Source organism: Scleropages formosus, chromosome 4, assembly GCF_900964775.1.
Source record: "Scleropages formosus chromosome 4, fSclFor1.1, whole genome shotgun sequence".
Lineage (NCBI taxonomy): Eukaryota > Metazoa > Chordata > Actinopteri > Osteoglossiformes > Osteoglossidae > Scleropages > Scleropages formosus.
The window spans coordinates 33,259,087-33,284,895 of record NC_041809.1 but is presented as its reverse complement, the minus strand read 5'-3'; the positions used below and the strand labels follow the sequence as shown (position 1 = coordinate 33,284,895).

Here is a 25,809-nt window from a genome sequence, read left to right as displayed (position 1 = left end):
CAGTACTTTACTGTTTTTCATAACTCTCAGATTTAATTTCCCTTTGCTTTCTATTCAGATTTCACAAAAAAAATCAGTCATCAGCAATTCACTTCTTCTTGTAACGTGAACTGATTTTCAAAACAACGTCTGGCGGAAATAAATATGTGTCGCATGATTCGCCGGAGCTGTCATTGCTGCAGCGGACCCTCTTTAATCCTTTTCTGACAGTGTAACATTCGCGGTACCGTTGCATTGCGCTAGTATCGCCTTCACCTGGAATCGGTTGTGAAAACAGCTCGAGCAACAGGGGAATCGGTATTCTGAGAACATCACTGGGGGCCTGCTTTCTCAACGGCCTCTGCGCCTCACGACGTTGCCAATGGAGAGAGCCCAGGATCGCACATATGGAGTTCATTATCTCTCGCATCCAGTCGAAGTCCAGCATTATCCGCTTCCCCTGGGACTCGAAAAGCAGGGCTGGAGAGGAGCCTCCCAGCTGGGCAGGACCCCGGCCAAATGAGCAACAGCTTCATCCTGTTGCAGATCCGTCCCGATCCGTCACAGATACCGTACGAGTCTGCAAGGGGGACGGAGAAACGAAAACGGAGTCGTCTTTTAGTGCACCGACCACCCTTTCATGACAACTCGAGCCAGGCCACGCGAGATCTAAACTAGGTATAAGAGTGATCTACACCCTTAAATCGAGAATCAGGATATATGCACTTGTGTAGCAGCGCGACTGGCCGAGCGTTCCGCTCGTGTCGTGTTTTACGATGAACGAACCAACCTTACCACCCTGACTCAGCAGGAAAGCGTGAAGTCCTACAACCGGTTTCAGCTCGGTAACGTAATTAGTTTTCCCTGCGGTCTGGATAAGGAAGGTCGGACCTCCGAAAAGGGTCTAAAAAGGTGCAGTTTCAACCGGTACGGTTCTCAACGCATGTTTTAATTTGGTCGAAGCAGAATTGGAATTCGGTTCCGTTGCCTTTGCGGCGAGCAGAACTCTGGTGCCTCTCCGGTGTTTCTCGAATGAGTAACACCCTCCTTTACCTGACTTTCCGCTGGCCAGAGGCCCAGCGTTGCATTTCGCTATCCCAGGGACGGCAAAGCGACCGGGTCCTGGTATCTCTTCCATTCGAGGTGCGGTCAGCCCTTCCCCGACGGCCTCTTTTTCGCTCAACTGCACTGACTCCGCAAACTGGAGAGCTGCCAGTCACTGAGGTCCGGTGTCCACCACCGGCGGGGAGAACAAAGCGGGGGAAGGGAAGCAGACAGCGCACCCGGCTTCAGAGAGCACCTCATGATCGCTCGCATGCAACCGGGCAGGGGAGAGGGCTGGGTAAAAACACGCTCCATTATTTCAGCTTCTGCCTGGGCTTTTGTGAGTTGGCCCGCACTTGAATGGGAGCGATCAGCCAACCATAACATGCCACAATGGTTTTCTGCCCCGCGCACAAGTCCGGAGCGTGTGTCCGGATTCCGCTCCAAAAATCCCCATGTCCTGCCAGTGCTCAGACCCCCGGGGGCACCCCTGCAAAAACAACAACGGAAGGGGTACTGGAAGATAGACAGCCACCGCAACAGAGGCACAGACTTATCTCCAGCTCATCTGGCGTCGAACCATCTCAAACACGTCGTATTTGCCACTAATGATTAACTGTTTCACATCACCTGGCTGGTGCAAGAGGACGTGGGTTCGATCCCCACTCAGTCTGTGTGGAGGTTGCATGTTCTCCCCATGTCTGCATGGGTTTCCTCCGGGTGCTCTGGTTTCCTCCCACACTCCAAAGACATGCTGTTCAGGTTCACCCATAGTGTGTGAGTGACAGAGAGAGTGTGTGTGTTCCACTGATGTACAGATGAGTGACCGAATGTAAAGAGCGTATCTAGCAGTGTAAGTCACCGCGGTGAATAAGGTGTGTGGGCTGATAACACTGCATAGAGTTCATTGGAAGTCACTTTGGAGAAAAGTGTCTGATAAATAAATAATTGTAACTGGCGTCCCGTCCTGGGTGTGTCCCCTCCCCCTCCGGCCTTACGCCCCTGTGTTCCCGGGTAGGCTCCGGTTCCCCGTGACCCCGTATGGGACAAGCGGTTCTGATAATGTGTGTGTGTGTGTATGTGTGTGTGTGTGATAATGTAATGACCAGAAGGTTGCTGGACCTTCAATGCCCAGTTGAACACATTCATTTACAGTATTAACACCCACAGACTGCGCAGTTCGCAACGCATAGACAGCAGGACAACACCAATCCCTCGGATCACACGCCCAGCAGGTAAATGAGTTGCGTAGGCAATGTTGGGTTCAGGTTGCTCACCACACAGCACCATGGATGCGTCCGTGAAGCTAAAGTCCCTTTTCCTGGAGAAGTTCTCTGCATTTTGCTGAAGGACTTAAGTATCTCCAGCTTCTCTGCAGATCCCTTAATGATTCCCCTGGATATTACCTCCAACTTTTGAGCAGAGCGTTAGAAAAAGAGAAGTCGCCATAAGCACTTTACAAGCTGTGAGCAGAAGGCAGAAGAAACGACGCACACGTTGACGAAATAACAAAGCGGAGGTGAAGGGGGCAGCAGCATAACTAATTAGACCCGTAATTTTTATTCCTTCCAGGAAAAGCGAGCCAAAGCGACCAAGACACAAATGAGGCATTGTGACAACTTTCCCCTTCTCGGCTTGTTCAGTAAATAATTCACAGTGGAAATTACTACCGAGGAAGTCTTTAAAGTGGAGAAAAGAAAAAAAAAACCCGAATAATACGAGATAATAGAAATTTATTGAAATTATTAACATGTCGAGATTCAAAACAAATTAATCTTGCTTTGCAGATCTTAAGTCTGTCGCAATTCATGAGGTGTCTGAGTCAAAACGCACAGAAATATATCATCAGTCCACATTCTGCACTCAGCTTTTAATCTCTCTGATTTTTTTCCAGGTCTCTCGATATCACCGCAAATCACTTCCCTGTAGAATTTTTTGCCGTTCGCTGCCCGTTTAAAAGAGCCTGGCTTGGCTCCTGGAAGCAGCCTGTGCTCTGAAGGGAAAGCGCTTCCCTTGAAAAAGCAGTTATGGCTTAATGAGAATTCCACTTGCCACAGGAAGGAAGGAAGGGCTCGGAATGCCTGTCCCTTGGTGAGCTGGACGAGCGGTGATCGCGATCTCTTTTGCACACATGTGGAAAATAGGCCCGCTCCGGCCCGCGGTCCACCTCAGGCTCCGGCGCGGCTCGAACAGGCGCAGAGACGTACGGAGGGTGAAAGAACAGCCTCGGGAAGGCCAAACGGATGTTGAAAAAAAATTTCATTTTTCATTTTTTTTTTTTTAAACTTTCCGCAGTTCAGCCTCCAAGAGGGCAACTGGGTTTCAGATCTGCGGTACTTTCCAAGAAGAGCTCCGGGGGCCGCTTGCGCTGCGGACCACCGGCCTCTCCCCTCCCCACGCCGAGCAGCGGAGCACTTTGCTTGCTGACACTGTGGAGACGGGGGCCCCCGGAGAGACGGTCTCTGAGGAAGGAAGCATTCTGAGTGCGTGCTTTTTTTTTCTAAGGTATTATTTATGTCTGGAAGACCTTCTTCAGACAAATGGTTGCCATATGGAGGTGGGGGGTGGTGGGGGGGGGGGGGTTAGTGGAAAACTCCCTGCATCCTCTTTCTCTCACACTGAGGTTTCAGTCATCTCTAATCACAAGCTTTTCGGTGCATCCACCTAGTGGATTTCGTGCCAGCGTCCATTGTGAAGAAGTTCGACTGATCTGCTAGCGGGGGGTATGGTGTGCCTGGTCCCTGCACATCCTTGTTTCTAAACCTTCCGCATAAGTAGGCCGCTCTGGCAAGGTTCACGCCCGGAAACCCTGCAGCTGTTCCCCCTTCAATCCCCTCCCTTCAGGCGCATGGATATTACAACAATTAGAGCAGAAATTCCTGGGATGGGGTTAGGAGAAGACTGCCGCAGGTGCACCCTTCCACCAGTGTCCAACAAGCAAGCCGATTCCCATCCTCCCCACCCTGACGCTGACCCGACTCTTGTCTATCTCATCCCGCAAGTGCGCGCTGGCCTGTAAATCGCAGCCTCTTCTACCCCAAGAGGAGCTGATTTCTTGGAATTTCTAGACGTTAATGAGTTTTCACTGAAACAAAACTGCTCAGCACACACACACACGGCCACTGTCGGGAGTCCTCTTTCTGGAGTGTCCTGTTGGGTGTTTGTCCCCACCATGCCGACTCTGTGTTCTCACCGTATAATGCGATGGAAAAACGTAGCTAGGAACCGCAAAGAGAAGAGCGAACGTGCGAGTTCAGTCAGTGATGACACCGAGACACTCGCGAGATGTAACGCGCTGCACTACGACGGCTCACCTTCTTCAGCATTCAGTCAAATTTATTTTTATAGAGCGCTCTTCTCACGGAGTGACAGACTACAGACTACAGACTTGCATAATACATTTACATTTATTATGCAGACGCTTTTCTCCAAAGCAACTTCCAATGAACTCTATGTAGTGTTATGAGCCCACACACCTTATTCACCGCGGTGACTTACACTGCCAGATACACTACTTACAGTGGGTCACTCATCCATACATCAGTGGAACACACTCACACTCTCTCTGTCAGTCACACACTATGGGTGAACCTGAATAGCATGTCTTTGGACTATGGGAGGAAACCAGAGCACCGGCAGAAAACCCACACAGACCGTGCAAACTCCACACGGACTGAGCGGGGATTGAACCCACGTCCTCTCACACCACCCAGGTGCTGTGAGACATTACAGACAATATCAATGCATTTATTAAAGTTAGAAGTATGCCTACTGGCCGCGGAAGAAAGAAACAAAAATCTCCCAACTGAAAGTTAAGGCGGAAAAAAACACCTCTGCGGGTCCAAGTGCCAGCGGCAGCCCACCCGTTCTGGGCATTCTAAGTTAAATAAGACTTGTAAGTCAATTTACAACTAATAATCGCATTGTTGTTGTATGATAAGACGATTTCCCAGTTCCCCAAGGTAGCATCGATTAGAAGAGGTTCCCATGATGCCGCGGAAAAGACGGCAGGCCAAGAAGCCCGAGAGCGAACGCTTAAGAGATTCGTGATGTGCCATGCGACACCTCTTCGACAGGTCAGGGCGCATTCTGGTGCGCAGAAAGCTTAAGCGGCTTAGCGCGGAGAGAGGTGAGCGATACCCGCAGAGGAAGTGATGCAACACGCCTACAGAAATGGCACCTAATTTTTGTTTCATTCATCCTACATGTCCTTCAAAGCCATTCCTCGCAGGACAGAAACGCCTCTCAAGTCTCATCCTTGAGGGAACAGCTGGGGCAACGAATCCTCCCCAGTCTGCCTCCCTCAGAATCTCCCTTCCTTCCTTCCTTCCTTCCTTCCTTCCTTCCTTCCTTCCTTCCTCCACCTCTCCTCTAATAGCTCCCTTGTTCCTGCTGGACAAAACTAGCCCTTCGTGGCTAGTGGCTCTCAGAGCAACATTGAAAACAGGAATAGGGAAATTGTAAACAGGAGGCTTTTGGCCTGCAGGCCAAGTCATACAGCAGGTCTCAGAGGCCTACTTCATGGTAAGCAGAGAAACAGATCCTTGTTGCTAAAGGGATTAAGGGCTGAGGGATTTCTGAGGCCAGTTTGCAGGGTGGGGTGGGGGCGGGGGTGTAAAGAGATACCTGCATTACATATCTCCAGGCGGAAATCGCTCTGTAGCATTTACACAATCGGGGTAACAGGATATTGTGTTGCTGCGGAACGCGGCCAGCGGTACGAAAGCCGACGACCCGCAATGGCTCTTTCTTCAAGTAGGTCAGATGGCAGAAATCTGTCTTCCTTAAGGCAACTTAAACATTGCTTAGTTGGCAATTATCAAAAAATGTGCGCACACGTGCATTTATATTCGGTATATCCAAACGTGATGTTGTTTTTAATTGATTATTTCTATTGAGGAACCAACAAAATGGTCAGTCGTTGCACAAAATATGGAAGAATAATACGTACGAAACTAAGTGGCGTCTTTTGTGAAGGATTTTTTTTCGTTGAGTCCAAGATCTTTAGAGGAAAATGGATTATTGAAAATGAGGGTTAGAAGGGGGCGGCATGGTGGCGTAGCGGGTGGAACTACTTGCTTCCCAGTACCTAGGTTCTTCAGACGTCTCGGTTTTTGTTGAGTTTTTCCTCTGGGTGCTCTGGTTTCTTCCCACAATCTGCAGATATGTGTTTCGGGTGGACTGCTGACTCTTGGCTTCCGCGTGTTGCGTGACTATGCGTGCGGCTAACTTGCAATGGACTGGCATCCCATCCAGGGTGTACCCCTGACTAGTGTTGTACCCTGCGACTTCCAGACTAGGCTCCGGACCACCAGGACCCTGACTGGGACAACTGTTTACAGATGGTACAGTGAGAATTAGCAGGTGTCTATTACTTTCCAAACAGGAGCTATTTTTTCTCAAATAAAGGCTTCCCTTCAATAACGAGCGCAAAGATCTGCTTGTAAGATGAATTCTTGTGAATACAAAACTAAAATAAATTCGTTCCTGAGCCACCAAAGTTCCCTCCTTTTTTAACCAAATATGCAAAATTCCCCACTTATTTTTCAGTGTGAAAATCTAATTCAAAACTGTTTGTTAATGAAATAATGATAAGGAAAATAATTATTTTCTCTAAATGCCTTTGCTTTAGAGTTAGAGTAACCCATGTATCTTTTTGTCTTTATTATAAAGCACTTTGAGAAGCTGCTTTGATAGGTGCTATATAAAATTTCCGAGTGCCTGCGAGTGAGCACATGCCTACGAGACACCGAGATGCACAAGAAAGGAGACAGCCCGCATTGGGAGGCTGCTCATCTTCTGTGCTGCTCAGTGTCCCGAAGGCTTGTGTTTAATGTGAAATTTCTGTTTTCATGGCGCCTTTCTTGTATTTGTGAGTTAATAGCTCATTATGTGAATTTTAGGGCGTAAGTTACACACAGAAGCACCATAATGCGAGTGGTGTTATGTGAAGGAAGACAGTACTAGAAACATATCTTTGAAAAACACATCCAAAACTTATGTTTATATTTAATGGTTATGGAATAACATAACTTATCTAAACTACCTCACAGAAGTGGGTCATAATTATCCTTTACACGATCGAGAAGTTGCACCTCATGGAAAGGATTTTCTGAATTCTCTAAATCCACCAAAACCAAGTCATATTGTGTCCATTGTTACAGCACTGAAAAAAATATGATATCTGTTTATCATATTATATTGCATCCATCATGGAAGAAATACCAGTACATAACATCTCATAGTATTATAGCGAATGTTTTACAATACGAAGCTGGTAAAACATCAAATAAAAGTGCTACTCTACAGTGTTTTCGGCTTTATCCATATATACATTACACAGCCGACATCTCTTGACCAACAATCAGTGCGTTTCCCGATAAAATAAAGGTCTGATTTTTTTTTCCTAAAGGCCTTATTGCAACAATCGTTCTGCTTTCATATTCGTATTAAAATGATTTGTTGAAATTGAGAGTAAAAACACAATTTCACTTGAAGTTGACCACAGCTGAATGAAAGACCAAACTCACATTTCCTTACATTCCAGTATTCCAGCGGGCATTTATTATATTCCGCTGCAATCCATAAAGGAGGTGTGGCGGTGCAGTGGGTTGGACCTGGTCCTGCTCTTTGGTGGGTCTGGGGTTCGAGTCCTGCTTGGGGTGCCTTGCGATGGACTGGTGTCCTGTCCTAGGTGTGTCCCCTCCCCCTCTGGCCTTACCCCCTGTGTGCTGGGTTAGGCTCCGGTTCCCTGTGTCCTGTATGGGGTGAGTGGTTTGGATGGACAGACTGCAATCCATAAATGGGTGTGGTGGTGCAGCAGGTTTGTCCAGTTCCTAGTTGTTTGGTGGGTCTGGGGTCTCAGTCCTGCTTGGTACCTTGTGATGGACTGGTGTCCTGTCCAAGGTGTACCCACCCCTTCAGCCTTGTGCCCAATGTTGCCAGGAAGACTCCGGCTCACCGCAACCCCGCTCAGGACAAATGGTTGTTGACATTGGATGGATAGATGCAGTCTGCGTTTCTTTTTCGGGTTGCGTCGTCAAATACACAAACCGTTGAAGGTCTTTGTCACCAGTCCCATGTCTGAGATTCACAGCGGAGGCTATCAGGGACCGGTCGCTGTCTGGCGGTGCCTTTCATGAGCAGCATGGAATCACCTTTGAAGGCTTTTCCCTTTTCATCCACTGCTTTTCCTTCGTCTCCTTCCCTCCATGCAGTTCTGAACTCTCACCTCCCCACCACCGCCACCCCCACACTTTGAAATCCCCGATGGCTCTTTGAAGGAAAGTTGTAAAAGCCTCTTTCATTCACTCTGTTCCTTCAATGGGTTTGGCACTTGACTCTTGTGCTTGACTCTGAACCCCCCTCACCATGCTCCTCTCCATCCAACAGGAGAACCACGCTGCATGTTTTGCCATTATGGCATGAGATGGTGAATTCGAACCAGCACCAACAGCAAAACCCACCTCAATACCCACCTAAGTCCAAAGACATGCTGTTCGGGTTCCCCCATAGTGTGTGAGTGACAGAGAGAGAGCATGTGTTCTGTTGATGAATGACCCCATGTAAGTAGTGTATCTAGCAGTGTAAGTCACCATGGTGAATAAGGTGTGTGGGAGAATACACACACACACACACACACACACACACACACACACACCATCTGAAACCACTTGTCCCCTACGGGGTCACGGGGAGCCGGAGCCTACCCGGCAACACAGGGCGTGGGACTGGAGGGGGAGGGGACACACCCAGGACGGGACGCCAGTCCGTCGCAAGGCACCCCAACCGGGACTCGAACCCCAGACCCACCGGAGAGCAGGACCTGGTCCAACCCACTGCACCACCACGCCCCATGTGGGAAAATAGTGTCTCCTAAATGTAGTATCTCTCATGACTTTATCACCTTTCACATTATTCTTCTGCAAATTTCTAATACTACTTTTATTCATTTCTCCAAAGCAACTTATCCATTTATCCAAGGAGGTAATTTTATTGGAGCTGTTTAGGATAAGTACCTCACCCCAGGGTACTACAGCTTGAAATTGCAACCTTTGGGTCCAAAGGCAGCAGCTGTAACCACTACACTACAAACTGCTTCAAGCATAAAGCATTTTGAGGAAAGACTTTCTGAATGATATAATACTCAACAAATGACACAACAGTCTGCTTGAAAAGGGATGCTACTGAAGTACAATACCAGACAAGTCCTGCCTCCATTGTTATTATTGTTACTGATGTACGGTACATATTGTTCACATTTTCTTCCAGCCTTGCAAAATTTGACAAATGCGTTATGTCACGCGAATAAAACAGCCAATAGCATTCCTGAAATACCGTTTGCCCCGTTGCCTTATGCTTCATTGATAGCCGGAGGGGCCCCGGTGAGCAAAGGGAAACCTGAAGTGTTCATTCACTGTTTGTCTATATCACCCTCTCTGCAGGGATGTTCTCAGCCATGCGGGTGACATGGTGGCACAGTGAGTAGTGCTGCTGTCTCACAGTGTCTGGGTGCTGCGAGAGGACATGGGTTTGATCCCTCTGGGTGCTCTGGTTTCCTCTCACAGTCCAAAGACATGCTGTTCAGGTTCACAGAGAGAGTGTGTGTGTTCCACTGATGTATGGATGAGTGACCCAGTGTAAGTGGTGTATCTTGCAATGTAAGTCACCGTGGTGAATAAGGTGTGTGGGCTGATAACCCTACATAGAGCTCATTGGAAGTCACTCTGGAGAAAAGTGTCTGCTAAATAAATAAATGTAAATGTTCCTTCCCTTAATGCTGAGCAGCAGCTCCCAATGGCTTCATGGATCAAGACCTAGCATGGAGAATATGTGGGAAACCTGATATTTACAGAATGTTCAGACAGGTCTAGAAGAGACATTATTTCATTTGTCCCTATATCACTACCCTCCAGAGTTCATGGATAAACATTCAAAATGTTTTTTTTTTTTTTGCCTTCTGTTGGCACCTGAAATGTGTATTATTTGTTTCTTTCTTTTCATGACGGTATGTTTTATACAAAGTGACACAGCTTTGCAGTGTTTAATGATACAGATGGATATTTAGCAAATGCATTTTGGTTTGAGTGTCAGAATCTTGTGCCCAGTTTAGATTGATAGATTTATAAAGGTGGCGCTACTCTCAGAAGAGCTACAGGGTATCACTCACTCACTTTCCTTTCCCCCTTGTCCACAAGTAAGGGTCACAGCAGTCCTGAGTCTACACCAGAAGCACAAGGCTGAACAGTGGACACCCATCCCTAGAATTCATGCTATTAATTAATATATATTCATTTAGCTGATGCTTTTCTCCAAAGGAACTTACAGTGTTATACTACCTACAATTATTTCCCCATTTATACAGCTGGGTAATGTTACTAGAGCAATTAATTTTTTTTTTTTTTAAGGGTAAGGACCTTGCTCAGGGTGCTACAGCCAGATGTGGCTATCAAACCTGCAACATTTAGGTCCAAAGTCAACAGCTCTAACCGCTACGCTACCAGCTGTCCCAACAGCTGTAATTAAATTCTACACTTTGAATGTAATAAATTAATATCAATTTAAAGTAATTCATTTAATGATAATTACTGAATTTACTTGTTAAAATCAATTTACCCAGAAGATGAGTCTTTCGACTGGGAGAGGAAACCTACAAGAACATACAAGCTCCACAAAGACCGAGCTGCATTCAAACCCACATCTGAACGGCCCAGGGTGTGTGAGGTTGCAGCACTGCTTGCTCTACCACCAGGCAACCCCACTACAGGGGACATACACACGAAAGGGTAGCATCAGTCAACAAGGTGCCGCCATTCAGAAACGGAAAAATCCGAACTCTCGATATTTCATAGCTGCGTGTATCGGCCCAACTCCAGAACTTCTTAGAGACACCGATCTCCACCTGCAGCCCCGTGAAATGGTTCAAACCCACAGCTCAGAAATGACTGATTGAGCACAGCTGCGCAGACAGCAGGACGGGCCCAAAGAAGAGATCCGAATGAAGAGCCGTTGACCACAAAGGCACTTCTTCACGCTGGCGACGGGCCACACAACGTGTCCCGTTTCAGGGTGCCATTCATTGCAGACACGATCTCCCGAGCTGCGGTTTCCCTGCTCCCCACGAGAGGCTTCGACGGGCAAGGGCTCCTTTCCCCGGCCGGCCCGCTTTCTCAGGGCGCCATCCAGCACCTGCTCACGTTTCCCCAACTGATCCGGAGTAGATGCGTGCGAGCAGCTACCTGTCAGCGAGACAGTCTGCAGGACTATTACCGATCGGATGAGAAAAATTCACTTTAAAATGAACCTTACCGAGCAGACTTGGAGGTAGATTTGCGTGTCTTTCAAGTTATCACGAAGTAACTTTTGAATAAAATATTGCGCATAAGGTCAGCTGTTCTGCGCAATTAAAAAAGAGCTTCCACTGACTTGAAAAAAAACGATCTCAGATGATTAATCTTCCGCTGACATCTGGAAATAGACAAGAACGGAATTAGAAACAGATTCTTTTTTAACAGTGAAGAATGGCCATATGAGAGCACAAGGACATGGAATCATAACTGGACTAACATTGAATCCTTTAGCTGACACGTTTCTCTAAAGCAACTTTTATCCGTTTAAAGAAGCGGGTAATTTTACCGAAGCAATTTAGAGCAAGTACCGTGCTCAAGGGTACTGCAGCTGGAGGTGGGATTCCAGGCTGTGAGCGTTGGGTTCCAAGGAAGCGGCTTTAAGCGCGATGCTACCGGTGAACCCGCAGATGCCTCAGGTCACCCCCGCCTTGTGACCGGAACATAGGTTCTAGGATGGGCACATCTGTTGGAACTATGAGTGAAGCACTTCACCAGATACGCTTCAGCAAAAGGCCGAGAAATATGAAGGGGCGCATTGTTCGAATGAAGAAGAATATCTGCTAAGCAAATGAATAACGTCAGAGGAACAGCTTATTTTTCTGTTTATCCCTTTTCCCAATTGAGTTCCCAGATCTGCATTGATCAGAAACAGTTGTTGCTGGCGATGTAATAAGCAAAACTTAATTCTTGGGTTGCGCAATCGCTCACAGGTTTTGAAATAACTATCAAAGAAATTGACAGTGATTTATCAGCTCTTCATCTGTAAAGATCCAGATCGTCGTGCCCTTATCGCTGAGACTGATGAATTCTATATCGATGTTGATCATTTTAACACAGTCTGCAGCTCCTCTGGGATGCTTGAAGTGTGTTGTGTCAGGAACTTAGAGTCGGGGTTCGCACCCCTAATCCCTGCACTCGCAGAGCCCGGGTTTGAACCCCTGGATAAACCGGTAAATTGGTGTAGGTCCATGAATGGTGTCCGTTGCTTCGGAGAAAAGTGTAAACTTTGCACTGAGAGCAGCAAACAAAAATGCAGAACGGAACAAAACCGATGGCAATGCGCCTACCAGGTGTGAGTTCCTTCCAGGTGCCCGGGTTTGGTGCCACATTCCTCACTTGCAGAAACGGTGACAAGGCACGGAGAGATGGTAACTCTTCGATATACTGGATCTCAACCGGAACAACACGGGCGATATTAAGACGCCCTCGGGCCATTCCCTTACCCGCGATGGGCTCACTTATCGCACTCCTGTTCCCCACACACGGCACGGCGGCCCCAATAGCGAAAGTGTGCGCGGTATCGAAAATGCACGAGCAAACTAAGACTGTGACAAACAATGAAGCGCTTCCTGGATTTAATTATTGCTGACTTTTATGTACTTTAATTATTGCTGACTATTGCTGAAAGATGCCAAAGCCATCAGCCAAGGAAAGTGTCCCCATTTGAACCTTCGGAGCGTAGAAGTGCCTGGACTGGTGTGGCCCGGTTTGCTGGGGCGTAGCACGAGAATCGGGGATGTGGCCCTAAGCCGAAAGTGACATGTCACCGCAGGTGAGCCAACCCACGGGCATCCTCCTACCGCCACTCATTACCTCCGATTAAAGAGTCACGTGATACGCGACACCTGATATGATGATGTCATGTTGCGTCCTCACCACAGCTTTAATTCAGCATTTACGTTGGTTCCCAACCTTAGGGTCTCTAATCAGCACAAATGGCACTTAAGTTCCACAGAAATAGCCTCAAACATTGGGAACGAGGACTACGGCGATCATCGCGAACTCTGCTGTTGCGATAATAAGTCGGCGGTACATTTGCAATCGCTTTTTTCCTACTGTAAGAAGAGCTATTAACCATAATTGTTGTTCGCGAAAAATCAGACATGTAAATAAACTAATTTTTGTCGAGTAAATAAATAAAGTTGGGCAGCAGTTCCACCTGCTCCCGAAAGGAAACCCATGATGCCCTCGAGCTCCAAAAAAAGGTCTGTCTCACAGGAAGTGGGCAGCTGGAGGGGAAACATGTTGTTCCCCAGATGGAGCTTATTTTAGCTTCTGCCCATCAACAGAAGTGCTCTCCAGACAGATGGTGCCGACCTCCTTTGCCCGGGCGGATGTTGGCTGTGATGATTATTATTACTTCCTTGCTGAGCTGCTCCCTTAATCCAAAGCACTGAATGCACTAATTTATAAAACAGGGTGTTTTACCGTAGCATTACAAGTAGGTACCTTCTCACGGGTACAAATGTACAGCACCGCAAACCAGTACCCTTAGAAATATTTTACATTTTTATTCATTTAGCTGATGCTTTTCTCCAGAGCAACTTCCAATGTTAAATTTATTACAGATACAAGCTCACAATACTTACCCATTTACAGAGCTAAGTAATTTTTACTGGAGCAAGGGAGGGTAAGTACCTTGGTCAAGGGTACTAGAGCCAGAAGTGGGGCTTGAACCTGGAACATTGGGGTCTAAAGGCAACAGTGCTGACCTCTACACTACCAGCTGTCATATCCCTCCAAAGAAACTTCCAGTGAACTCTTTGTAGTGTTATCAGTCCACACACCTTATTCAGCGCAGTGACTTACACTGCTAGATACACTACTTACACTGGGTCACTCATCCATACATCAGTGCAACACACTCCCTCTTTCACTCATACAATATGGGTGAACCTGAACAGCATGTCTTTGGACCGTGGGAGGAAACCAGAGCACCCAAAGGAAACTCACGCAGACACAGGGAGAACATGCAAACCCCACACAGACTAAGTGGGGATCAAACCCACATCCTCTCGCACCACCCAGGTGCTGTGAGACGGCAGCGCTACTTGCTGTGCCACCGTAGACATTAAACATAAATATTTAATATTTATATTTGAACGCTACTCTACCTGCACCCAGACTTGCAATAATACACATTTTCAACATTCATTTGAAAGATATATTTGAAGCGTTGCTGCATTTTGAAAAGCGGTGTTCTTCAAGTGAGGATGGGACGCAGGAGCTACGCAAGGGAGACTACGGGAGCCCCGCGTCGTAGGGCTCGTTCGACACACCGTAATGGATTCATACAGGAAACACGATCCAGTTAGTCGGGACAGCGATTTCCTCACGACATGTAAAGCCGCAGCTCTACCCTGGACGTAAAGCACGCTTTCAACAGATAATGACCATTTCAGCCGACATGTAATTTCAGCCACGTAATCGCGGCGGCGCTTCGGTCGGGCCTGGATCGCTGTAGCGCTGCGATAATATCCAGCACCGCGGGACAGGAAGCGGAGAAGACTGCTCCATTCTGAGTGGGCAGAACCACAGCGGGAGGATAAATATAAACCCGACCGCGGAACCAGACGCAGGCCAGCGGGCCCCGTCCAGGCGACAATGGGAGAGTGCAGTGCAGACCCACACACACGCACACACTTACAGCGGCGGAGGAACGCCAATGCACCCGTCAGAACCCGCCACGTAGGCTAGCCTGCGGCTCGCTCTGCCGTGTCCTGATTCGTGTGGCGGCCCTTCGCGCACATCCCCCCTGGGGGGTGAGGCTCGGGACTTCGGGAGAAGGCCGCGAACTCGAAATGGCTCGGCCGGGTCCCCGGGCACCTGCGACGCGCACCTGGCGAAGTAGGAGGAGCCGCAAGGACACGGGGTTGTTTGCGCACCGCCTGCATCCCCAGCCAGCGGACGGACCTCAGCGGAGCCCTTTCCTGCATGAGGTCAGAGGTCAGCTGAGGTCTCGCCTCCTCGAGAGAGGGTCACAGGGGGTCACACCTTTATCCGTAGACTGGATTTTGAGACTTCCTCCCTCAGTAGGGGTTCTGGAAGCGTCCATCAAGGAGGTTACCGCTTTTGAGGAAATCCCCGAAGACTTGATCCTACAAGGCAGCGGATCGCTTGCGAAAGGGACCCTGAGAGGCCGGCAATGCCGACTGTGGCGCTAAAGGTCGCGGGTTCGGTTCTCGCCTCCCGTCGTATTGCCCGGTGTTTACCCTAAACTGCTCCAGTAAAACTGCCCAGCTGGGTTAATAATTACCTTCACATTATCAGTCACTTTAGAGAAAAGCATCAGCTGAATGAATAAAAGTAAATGAGAAGACGAGAAACTTCAGCTTGACGCGCCCCGACGTTGAAGACCGTGTCTCCGAACACAGCGTACGAGAAAAGAGGCTCATCTGAACTTTTTTTGTGCTTAAACCTGTCGTTTGTCAGTAATTAAAGAAAACCGTTCCCTTCAAACCGTGGCTGCAGTATGAAAGCCAAGGCGCCATATAAATGCGATCAATTAAACAATAGTCGATGGGTTTATTTGCTTTGGAATTGGAAACAATTGCTGCCGGTGTTTGCTTTAGCTAATTACCCATCAGCACTGCTGAGACGTTTATGTAAAAAAAAAAAAAAAAAGAAAAAAACATTTTCGGAAAGTGGAAGAGAAAGAAATAATAGGAGTATTGTGCGACTTAAAAACACCGAACCATAACAATCAGGAATGAAAATGAACCCACCGGCCTGATCTTGCTCACTTCCCGATAATCGGAATTAATTTACTGCTGGTTCCTGAAAGATGAGATCTCTCTCCGTTTTTGACCGAAAAAGAAACAGGCCTCAATAGTTTCCATTCATGCAAACGACGGGCAAAACCCTCACGTTTAAGACGACGACTTCCTATTGCCGCGTGCTTTGAGGGGAAGGCACGAGGCCTCATTAAAGTGAGTCCGCTTCCCTCCAAAGGCAGCGCCGCGCGCCAAATAAATCACGGTGACGCGTGGGTTTGACGCGGGTTTCTACTGTGGATATCGTTCGTATCGCGATCCGTAAAACGCGCATTTAGGTTTACGCCGTTGCTCCTCACGATTCACCCCCCTCCCCCACTAAGAAAGACCTCTCGATACACTGCCTCCCAAAACACACATGCCCCCCCCACCCCACCCCACCCACCCTACACAGAAACAGAACAGAAAATGTACACAAAACACACCTTCGGACAAACTTTGAAAACCCCTCTTTCTGCTTCCCGGGAAGTCAATATTTGAAGAACTACCAAGCTCCCGGTTTAAGATCTTCTTTACTCAGCAGGGATTTCTGCTGCATGCATCACTATCCAAGCCAGGACGGTCACGTATACACATCGACGCTCTGTTACAGTATTCCGCCGTTCAGATTTCGCGTATGACGTCGGAAGAGGTACCGCATTTGCAGCGCATGTTCCCTATAGTGATTTTTCAAGCATGCGAGGTTTGCACCTCTGCACAGTGCAGCTTTTCTTGCGCTGGATCTGTATCAAGAAACCCCATCGTCGCACGTCCTCCTTGCAGTTTTTCATTCTGGAACGGGAATGGGAGTCGAGCCATTTTACATGAGTTTGCTTCCAAGGCAACACTGGGAAAACAAGCAGCTTCGGCCCATTCGGGGTGCAGCTGAAAGTCGCCGGCCTGGTCCGTGTCAGAGAGACAGCTGCGAGGGGGCTGCATAAATACGAACATCACCGTGACGCCCGCCTGCACAAAGGCAGGCCGCGTATTGTCGCTGTGAATGGTGCGAAAAAATACCTGGGGGCCAGAAGGGAACCAGTCAGACTGTAAACCAAACCAACAGCTAAAGCTCCCTCTTATCCTAAAGGACGGTTCCCACCCTGGGAGCCTGTGTTTTCCTAACAGCTAATCCCATTTCCACTTGCACAGCATTAACCCTCAATAAAATACAAGCTCTTCCCTTATGCAGTTAACTCAGTGTTCTCACTTTTTATACATATTATAGCATGACAAGATCGCACGAGATTCAAGGCTCTCACTGAGTTGGCAGCAACAAACAGCTGTTTAAATTTTTCTGAACCGCTTGTCCCATACGGGGTCGCGGGGAACCGGAGCCTAACCCGGCAACGCAGGGCGGAAGGCTGGGAGGGGGAGGGGACACAGCCAGGACGGGATGCCAGTCCATCGCAAGGCACCCCAAGCAGGACTCGAACCCCAGACCCACTAAAGAGCAGGACCCGGTCCAACCCACTGCACCACTGCACCACCGCACCCCCTTGCTGTTTAAATCAAAAGACCATATTATTATGTATTGAACATTCATGACATGCAGGACAAGATGTTATACCCCACGCATATTGAATACAATAATATGTTACATATTATTAGATTGCTATTTGTTTTTCGACTATTCCTAACGTTAATTTACCTAATGCCTTTGTCAAATTTGATACACAATATTAAAAAGGGAATGTTTACCCATTTATGCAGCATGGTTTTCTTACCATCGGTTCAGGGTAAGTATCTTGATCAAGTGTACTACAGCGTGAACAGGGATTCAGGCTGGGGGTTTTCATACTGAAGGGTGACAGATCTGTGCAGGATATGACTGACACCCCCCCCAAATTAGCACTGACATTAACACAGTTATGACACTTACAAATTGCAGAACATACAGTAGTACTTACAGATGACAAAGCACATCAGCTTGGTGAAGACAAGGATGTTGCAGATAACATACAAGCAGAAAAGGGGTCCTTAACTTGAAGGGGTCCATGCGTGGGCTCCAGGGGGTCTGTGAAGTATAGGCTCACTTTGAAAATAGCACTTAACTAAATAAAAGTGAAAAATATCACTGGGCTATTACTACGACATATACTATTACAATGACATAATTCTCTGTGAAGGTAATCGAATTTCACTGAAGTAAATTCAGGGCAATATTTCCTCTGAATTTATTTATGGGTTTTTTTTTATCTTGGCATGGACCTTAGCTTTCGTCAGATTTGTAAAGGGGTCTGCGGCCTAGAAAAGGTTAAGAACTTCAGAAGTAGAAGTGCAGCAGTCTAAATCGCTGATGGCATAGCATCTTGAGTGACTGCCTTTAGACCCAGAAGTCATAGGTTTGAGTCCCCCCTCTGGCTGTAGTACTTTAGAGCAATGTATTCAGGGTAAAAATGCTCCAGCAAAGTTACCCAGCTGTATAAATGGATAAATAATTTTAGGCAGATTAACTTGGAAAGTTACTTTGGGGGAAAAGGTTAGCTAAATGAATAGATATGAACAACACAGTGCGACAAACCACCACGAAACATTTGAAAAAATATAAAAATCTGCCTCGCTGTTAAGTATGGAAGTGAAGTAATGAACTGCACAGCGTGCTGGAGGTAAGGGCATAAAATGAAAAAAAAAAAAAATCACAGGCTTTGGAAGGCACACTAATGATGTACCCCTTGTGTACAACTGTATCTCTTTAAAAATATTTGCAAAAAGATTCTAAGATGTTATGAAGCCATTTTCAGAAGACGTTACATTTAAACCAGGTTTGCACATTTTAACGGGATAAATAAGTGTCCATGAAAAGCCCTGCTGTCATCATTTCATTACTTGGTTTATTTTTTTTTCAATGTCATTATATACGTAGACATAAATGAATAAACAGCTAGAGGTAATATGTAACAAGTATGTAAACCTACAAAGAGTAAATCTGCCTTTATCTTGCACATCAGAAGGATCATGAGACTACGACTTTGTGTTAGCGACCGCTGCCCCTTGATAGAGACAGCATTCCTACCATGATTGCAGCAGGGGGCGGGTGGCCAGATTGTTACGTGTTAAAAAGGGAAATTCACCATCATTTCCTCTCTGTTGTTGTGTTACAGATGGTTATTACATCCTGTCCCTTCGCAAACCCATCAGTGCTGCTGACATTCAACCTGTTTGCTTTCTCTACTGCACAGCACAAAAGGGACTTTGACTGATCATCCCATATAATCCAGGTGTCAATACAAAGATGAGATCTTCTTTAACATCTCCAAGAAAAAAATTGAAGAGTAGGTACATTTTAAGAAGCCTGACTACTATTGCAGTAGACTGGGGAACACATAGAAATTAATTTGTGCAGTTACTCAATAACTTTCCTCCAAAGTGACTTACACTGTTAAGCTATTTATATTGACTTACCCATTTAAATAGAGTAATTTAGGGTAAGTACCTTACTAAAGGGTACTAGATCAAGAAATTGGATTTGAACCTGTAACTTTTGGGGCTAAAAAGCAAAAGCTCTAACCACTAACTAAGGTACCAGCCGTCCTACAACACCTAACAATACATACTGCAATAATAATCCTATAATATTATATAAAGTCATTGGCAGTATTAATGAAACCGGTGAACTGACTGTTTTACCATTTTAATCTTTTCACTTATGACTCCCTTTCTTATGCATGTAGGAAAACGTTTCGCAAACCCCGAGGCCACATGTTAATCCATAAATGGACTGATTTCGTTCCCGTGGTGTGGAATGACGCGGAGATGTACCGCGTTTCACCCTGTTATATAACACAGTATAACGCGCACGTTCATTTGGATTCAGCGATGAAATATTAAGGCAAAAATGACTCTTCGTCTTTTATGTCCATGGGAACGAACACACACACACACGGCTCGACAGAATCTGCATGTTTTATTGACATGACGTGATGATGATCATGTTCTATCCGGCTCCAAGAGGCGACGGCCGATTTTCTGACCATAATTATTATAATTCATGAACGTGGCGTTACACACTCGGGAATTAGCGCACAGTCCCGGGTCAGCGGAGTCTTACTTGGGACAAATAATGGTTCGTGTGTATTAATAAATCAGTAAGTAGCGTGGGTTGACTCGTGTATATCACCCCCCCGCCTCCACAGAACCCCCCACCCCCACCGCGTCCCCCGTGACCGAAAGCTCCCACTTCCTCCATTCAGAAGTTCGGGGCACCGCGCATGCGCAGCGCAAAGAGGCGTCCTCCCCATTCATAAAGTGCGGCCCCCGCACTTGCGCGCTGAAACTGTACGCCCTCCCCATTCACAAAAAAAAAAAGAAAAAAAAAAAGAGCCTGTCGGGAGAATCTGCGCAGTACGTCTTTCGCCCTCCCATTCATAAAAAAAGCCATTTTCCCAAGCAGTTGGAGCAGCGTTTTAAGCAGTCAGTGTCCGGAGTGCAGCGCAGTTCTCAGACGCTCGTGCCTGTGGGCTTTTTTTTTTTTTTTAAAAAAATCATTATTAATAAACCTGGATTACACCTCTGGAATACACACACAGTAAACGTGTCGGGACATGGGCTGCTACACACACCGAGTAAGTGTCACTATGATATGTAAGAGCATGATGATGATCAGTGTTTGTGTAGCACCTCGCGGTACATGATTCGACGTCGCCGTCGGACACCTGAGCTTTTATTTCGGGTTCGTAAATCGGGGTACGCGTTTGCGTGTCCGCGCGCACAGCACCGCACAGGTCTTTCCGCGACGCTCTCTTCCTCGGTGATCTGCGTGTTTTGGTCAATGTTTAAACACACGAGACTGTGCGCGCGCGTGCGTGCGTGCGTGTGCTGGAGACGGGTAGAGAGGCGACGGCTGCAGTGACATTTCCACGTTTGGTCTTGGTGTTGTTTGGATTTTTTGAAGAAGAAGAAGACGAAGGAGAAACTAAGCCTAAGGTCTCGTGTGGCCGCTATTACCAGCGCAATGGTGGAGCGGCGGAGGAAAAGCGCGTTACACCGGGGACGCGCAGCTCCTAAACCGTAACCCGCCGGCCAGCGCCGACCGATGCCTCGGCTTCCCACCCACCCCATCATCCTGCGATTCCAGATTATTCCAGTATCGCGTTTTAGAAACGTGCTGTTGGGATTAACGCAGCTGCGCTCAGTCTGTGGACGCGGCTGACGGACGGAGCGCGCTGTGCGTCGGCGGCGCGCGCGCGGCACCATCGTCGCTCTGCTTTCCGTCGTCCCGAAGCATAAGCGACAGTCAACCATCATTCCTAATAATTCCTAGGTGGGAAAATGTAAGCGTCCGAGTAATAAATGACTGAATGTGGCGCAGATTGCTCTTCAAAGGCTCCGTCGTGGTTTAAAATACATCAAAGCGGGGGGGCAGCGCAGTGGATCGAGCTGCTTTTGGACCCAAAGGCTGCAGGTTCGACTCCCATCATCGAGTTGTAGTACAGCTATAGATGCATTTATTCATCTAGCAGGTCCTTTTCTCCAAAGCGACGTACGTCTCACAGAAAATACAGTTTGTTCATTACATCATTAGGAGAAAAAGACAAAGCTGCAGACGTGTGACCCGTACGGTACGGTTAGTTTTCTTCACCATATGAACCAATGTTCATCACATAACACAAGTATAATAAGTAGCTGCAAAAAACTTTACCAGAATATCGACAATTCCTAAAAACATTCCTCTTAGTTTTTCTGAGATTTGATAGTACTCTGAGTTACTCCAGTAAAAAATGACCCAGCTGTATAGAGACAATGTTGTCGGTACCTGAACAGAAGTCGCTAGAGAAAAGTATCAGCCAAATTAATGCCTCGAAAATGGAAAGAAAAGCTGTTAATTTCACCCCTACGAAGCGGCCTGTATTTATTCGTGTTATTAATAACTATTTGCGATTTATTTTCCATTTTGTTTGATGTCCAAAACTATTAGCGGTGCAAATGCTAATAAACCCTCTGATCTCTAAAGTGGTTCCTTTGTATGTCAAAGACAGCTGGTACTACAGTGGATTAGAGGTGCTACTTTCGAACCCAACGGTTATAGGTTCGAATCCCACCTCTATCTGAAGTCCGGGTGAGAAAGGTACTAATTCTAAACTGCTCATGTAAAATTACCCCCCTATATAAATCATGGGTAAATTGCAGATAGCTTAACGTTGTAAGTTGCCTTGGAGTGTCAGTTAAATTAATAAAAATCGTTAGCAATTTGTAAAAGAATAATAGTGGAAGGTGATGAAGTTGCGAAAGATGGTACAAATAATAATTAAAGGAGGAAAAATACTCAGTTGCGAAGCTGTAATTTTTGCAGTTCCCTCTACAGAATTCCAGCGAACACAATGCTGGCTGTGTAACTTGACAACATTCGTAGAAGCGAAAACCTTCAGTGTCGTTTCATGTTTTAAATAATTTGCTTTGATTACTTTTAAAATGTGCAACTCTTATGTGTGTATTACGCATGTGTTGGCATTACTTTAAATATTTTTTTTTTTTATTGCTGTCACGAGCAGAATTTTGCGGAAATGTTTTCAGGCTTTAGTCTTGAGCAATGCCGTGGGTCTGGCTCTGGAACATCAAGTGTAACCACTTAAATTGTATGTCTGCAGGGTTGATAGATGTGAACTTCCTTGTGGTACATGAAGGACAAAGACCTAGCGATGGAGTCTCGGGTTCCCCACCACATTCCTGGAGTGTCCTCCTCTGTTGTGGTGCAGCCCCTGCTGGACGCCCGTGTCCCCTACGGAAGGCTGCAGCACCCCCTCGCCATCTTCCCCATCGACCGCATGAAGTCCTCCCGTGTGGAGAACGACTACATCGACAGCCCCGCTGTAGTGCTGCAGCCACCGGCCAGCCAGAAGTTCACCAGGGGGCTCCACGAAGCCTCTCTCGGGGCCTCTCACCCCTCCAGGGGACACCCGCATGACGTCACGCACCCCTGGATCGCTTTTGGCGGACGTCCTGGCTCCGTGGGCAGCAGCAGCAGCGGAAGCGCTTCCTCGGAGCAGAGGTTGCTGGACCACGCCGCCCCGGCCCCAGCGGCGGAGGCGCGCTCCGGCTTCGCGGGGGCCTCTGGCTTCCAGCCCAAGATCCTCAACTACGAGCCTGCGGACCCAAAGTGCTCAGCTGCAGCGAAGGCGCATGTGCTCCCGTGCGAGACGTGCGGGAAGTGCCGGTGCACGGAGTGCACCCTTCCCCGGACGCTGCCCTCCTGCTGGGTGTGCAACCAGGAGTGCCTGTGCTCCGCCCAGAGCTTGGTGGATGCGGCTACTTGCATGTGCCTGGTCAAGGGTGTGTTTTACCACTGCACCGACGAAGAGGACGAGGAGGGCTCTTGCGCCGACCGGCCTTGCTCGTGTGGGCCGTCCAACCGCTGTGCCCGTTGGACCTTCATGGGCGCCCTCTCCCTGGTGCTGCCCTGTCTGCTCTGCTACCTGCCGGCCGCAGGCTGTGCCAAGCTCTCCCAGAGGTGCTACGATGGCGCCCGGCGTCCGGGCTGTCGCTGCAAGAACTCGCAGACCGTCAAATGTTTGGAGGGAAAAGGGAGTGAGCTGGGGGTACAGACTTCCTGATGCTGTCACCGACACTCCCCCAACCCCCCAGTCGCACCTGTGCGCAATCTCTGGAGTGGTTCTTCGCTCTCGGTTTCCATCTCCCTTGAGGAGGAGGACCTGCAGGGATCTCTTTCTCATGCTTGTGGACAGATCGGAAGAAATGGTACTTAAAAAGGGTTAAATTGCGTCCCCTACTTAGCGTGGCGTTGTCATCGCACCCGCTCAAGGACGGACTGGTGGAAGGCAGAACTATCAATGGTTATAGGCACAAGTTATCCTCTGGGTTAATTTTTTCTTCCATGGTATTTTATAACTGACAGGCATGAGCCCTCCTGTCTCACGTCTGTCTCCTCATTTATGTTCAGAATGCATAGCTTGATTATTTTTTTTTTCTTCTTTTTTGAATAAGTCAGAGGGGGGAAAAAACGTCTGTAATCTAAACCAATACGTTTCCTCTGAGTCTCTATAAATAGATGGGTGACATTTTCTGAGTGATGAAAAGGAAACCCGAGCTGCTCCGTCGATCAAAATCACCTGATGTGATGTAAAGGAAAAGGAGCGGCTCATTGATTATTCGGTGGCTCCCACCCCTTCCTTTAACTAGAGCAGTCCTTGCTCATGATGACACTGCAGCCATCATAAATAGAAAATTTAGCTTTTTTTTTGTTTGTTTTTACAATGGGAAGAACTGAACCTCATTTAAAAAAAGTTTTATGATGCCAGCCAGAGATTGTAAGGCTTTTCAACTCAACCCAAGTAGAAGGAATGGTTCGATGTGATGTAGTAAAATAAAAATTCAGATTGCTATGGCCTGAAGTATAGGGGTGCGCAGCAAGGGTGCTCTGGAACCCGTCGACCCCGGTTACACGTTGGGAACCTCTAGGAAAAGCCATTCCTCAGCTGACACCGACATGTTATTTTGAACATAAATTCCCACAAATGGCCTTGTCATAATATCCAGCAAACCTGGATGTAGCTGTGAGTATGATGTAGGGACGCCTCCTCAGGGAATATCTCATTTAATCCTCCCTTTAAGATCGAGCGCGGATGTGGCGAAGAGGGTGCCCTCGGCCCTCGTTCCGTGACACTTGGCGCCACAAGCAAACTTTCCTCCAGCCTGGACATAATAAAAGCAGTTGCCAAAGGGTTAGCTGATGTTTTAAGCTATGAGGCAAGCTCCTTCAAAAATGTTCATTCATAAAACGGAAATGGGCGGTTGAAAGGGGCGGCGGTTCGGGGTTTCAGTAAGCCCTCCCTCCCGTGCAACGTGCATTGGGCAAGAAAACCCTAACAAAGGATAAAAGCACAGTATTAAGTATGAGGATGAGCTGTTGGCTTCACATTAGGCATTGCAATCACATCTTATGCCTTCACCACACGATCGCTGTCTTTGCTGAGCGTGACCGAATATATATGCTGCTGCTGAGCTGTGTCCATGTCTTTTATTGTAAATATATATATATTTATATTTTTTTCTTTTTTTTCCCTCCACAGAAAGTCTTTCAGTGATTTGTATATTCCATGGCTCCAGCCAAAGGATTATATGATGCGCCCCTTTGTAAAGGTTTTTTTTTTTTATTTTTTTTTTTATTATGAGGATTTTTTTATGCACTTGGCAATTGGTCAGACTCTCTTAAAGGTACAGTGTTTTTTAATTTTTTTTTTTTTTTTTTTTGTTCGAGGATTCAATTTTGCAAAGAAAACCTGTCTTTCTGTATTCCCCCCACAGCCCTGCCAACTAGTCTGAGTTTTTGCTTTCATGCCCCCCCCAATTCCTCTACTGGGTTATTGTGCCGATGTTTTTATTTGTGGCATTTCGCAAAGCAAAAGACATGGAAGTGCGTGGGATGGAGATGAAGGTGTGGCGGGACTTTTTTGTCTTGAATGTGCGAGGCAATAATATTTTCCAGTAGCTCTTTGCATTTCATCCTTAGGGTAGAAGCCAAAGCAGCGAGGGAAATACTGTACCTTGCGGGGGAAAAAAAAAAGTGCTGCATTTACATAAAAAATACCTATGCAGGTGTACGTATTTTGTCTGCATTTCCCATTCCTAAATTTTCAAAATAGCTGAAATGTACTGTAAAGTTGCATGACACAGTATAATTACAGTACAAAAATATTTTTGGCAAGGCTGCAAGTTTGGCGAGGGGAAGAGCGTAGTGTACAAACAACACTCGCTTTAGTGAAAGTGTGTGCTGGGTAATAAAAATACCTCTTTGTTGATGTTGCTCATGCCTCATTACCTTGAAAGAGGCGAAGCTAATTCCCGCTTCCTCCGCGCCACTGAAACTGTAGATCCACAGAAACTGCTAGAAAAATACAGTTTCAGCCCACTCGGATCAACGGATTTGTAATCGCTGTCATGTTTTCCCACAG

General features: G+C 47.2%; 1 protein-coding gene across 1 annotated transcript; it reads left to right on the top strand.

Annotated features, from left to right (window-relative positions):
* The first annotated feature begins 20,246 nt into the window (after positions 1-20,246).
* LOC108934161 (protein sprouty homolog 4-like) lies at positions 20,247-23,482 on the top strand. Its single transcript, XM_029251337.1, has 2 exons — positions 20,247-20,466; positions 22,489-23,482. The coding sequence occupies exon 2, from the start codon at positions 22,519-22,521 to the stop codon at positions 23,449-23,451; it is 933 nt and encodes a 310-aa protein (XP_029107170.1). The 5' UTR covers positions 20,247-20,466; positions 22,489-22,518; the 3' UTR covers positions 23,452-23,482.
* The last annotated feature ends 2,327 nt before the right edge of the window (positions 23,483-25,809 follow it).

Excerpts from the sequence above, each read along its gene's own strand:
- LOC108934161 (XM_029251337.1), top strand. The coding sequence starts at position 22,519 with ATGAAGGACAAAGACCTAGCGATGGAGTCTCGGGTTCCCCACCACATT.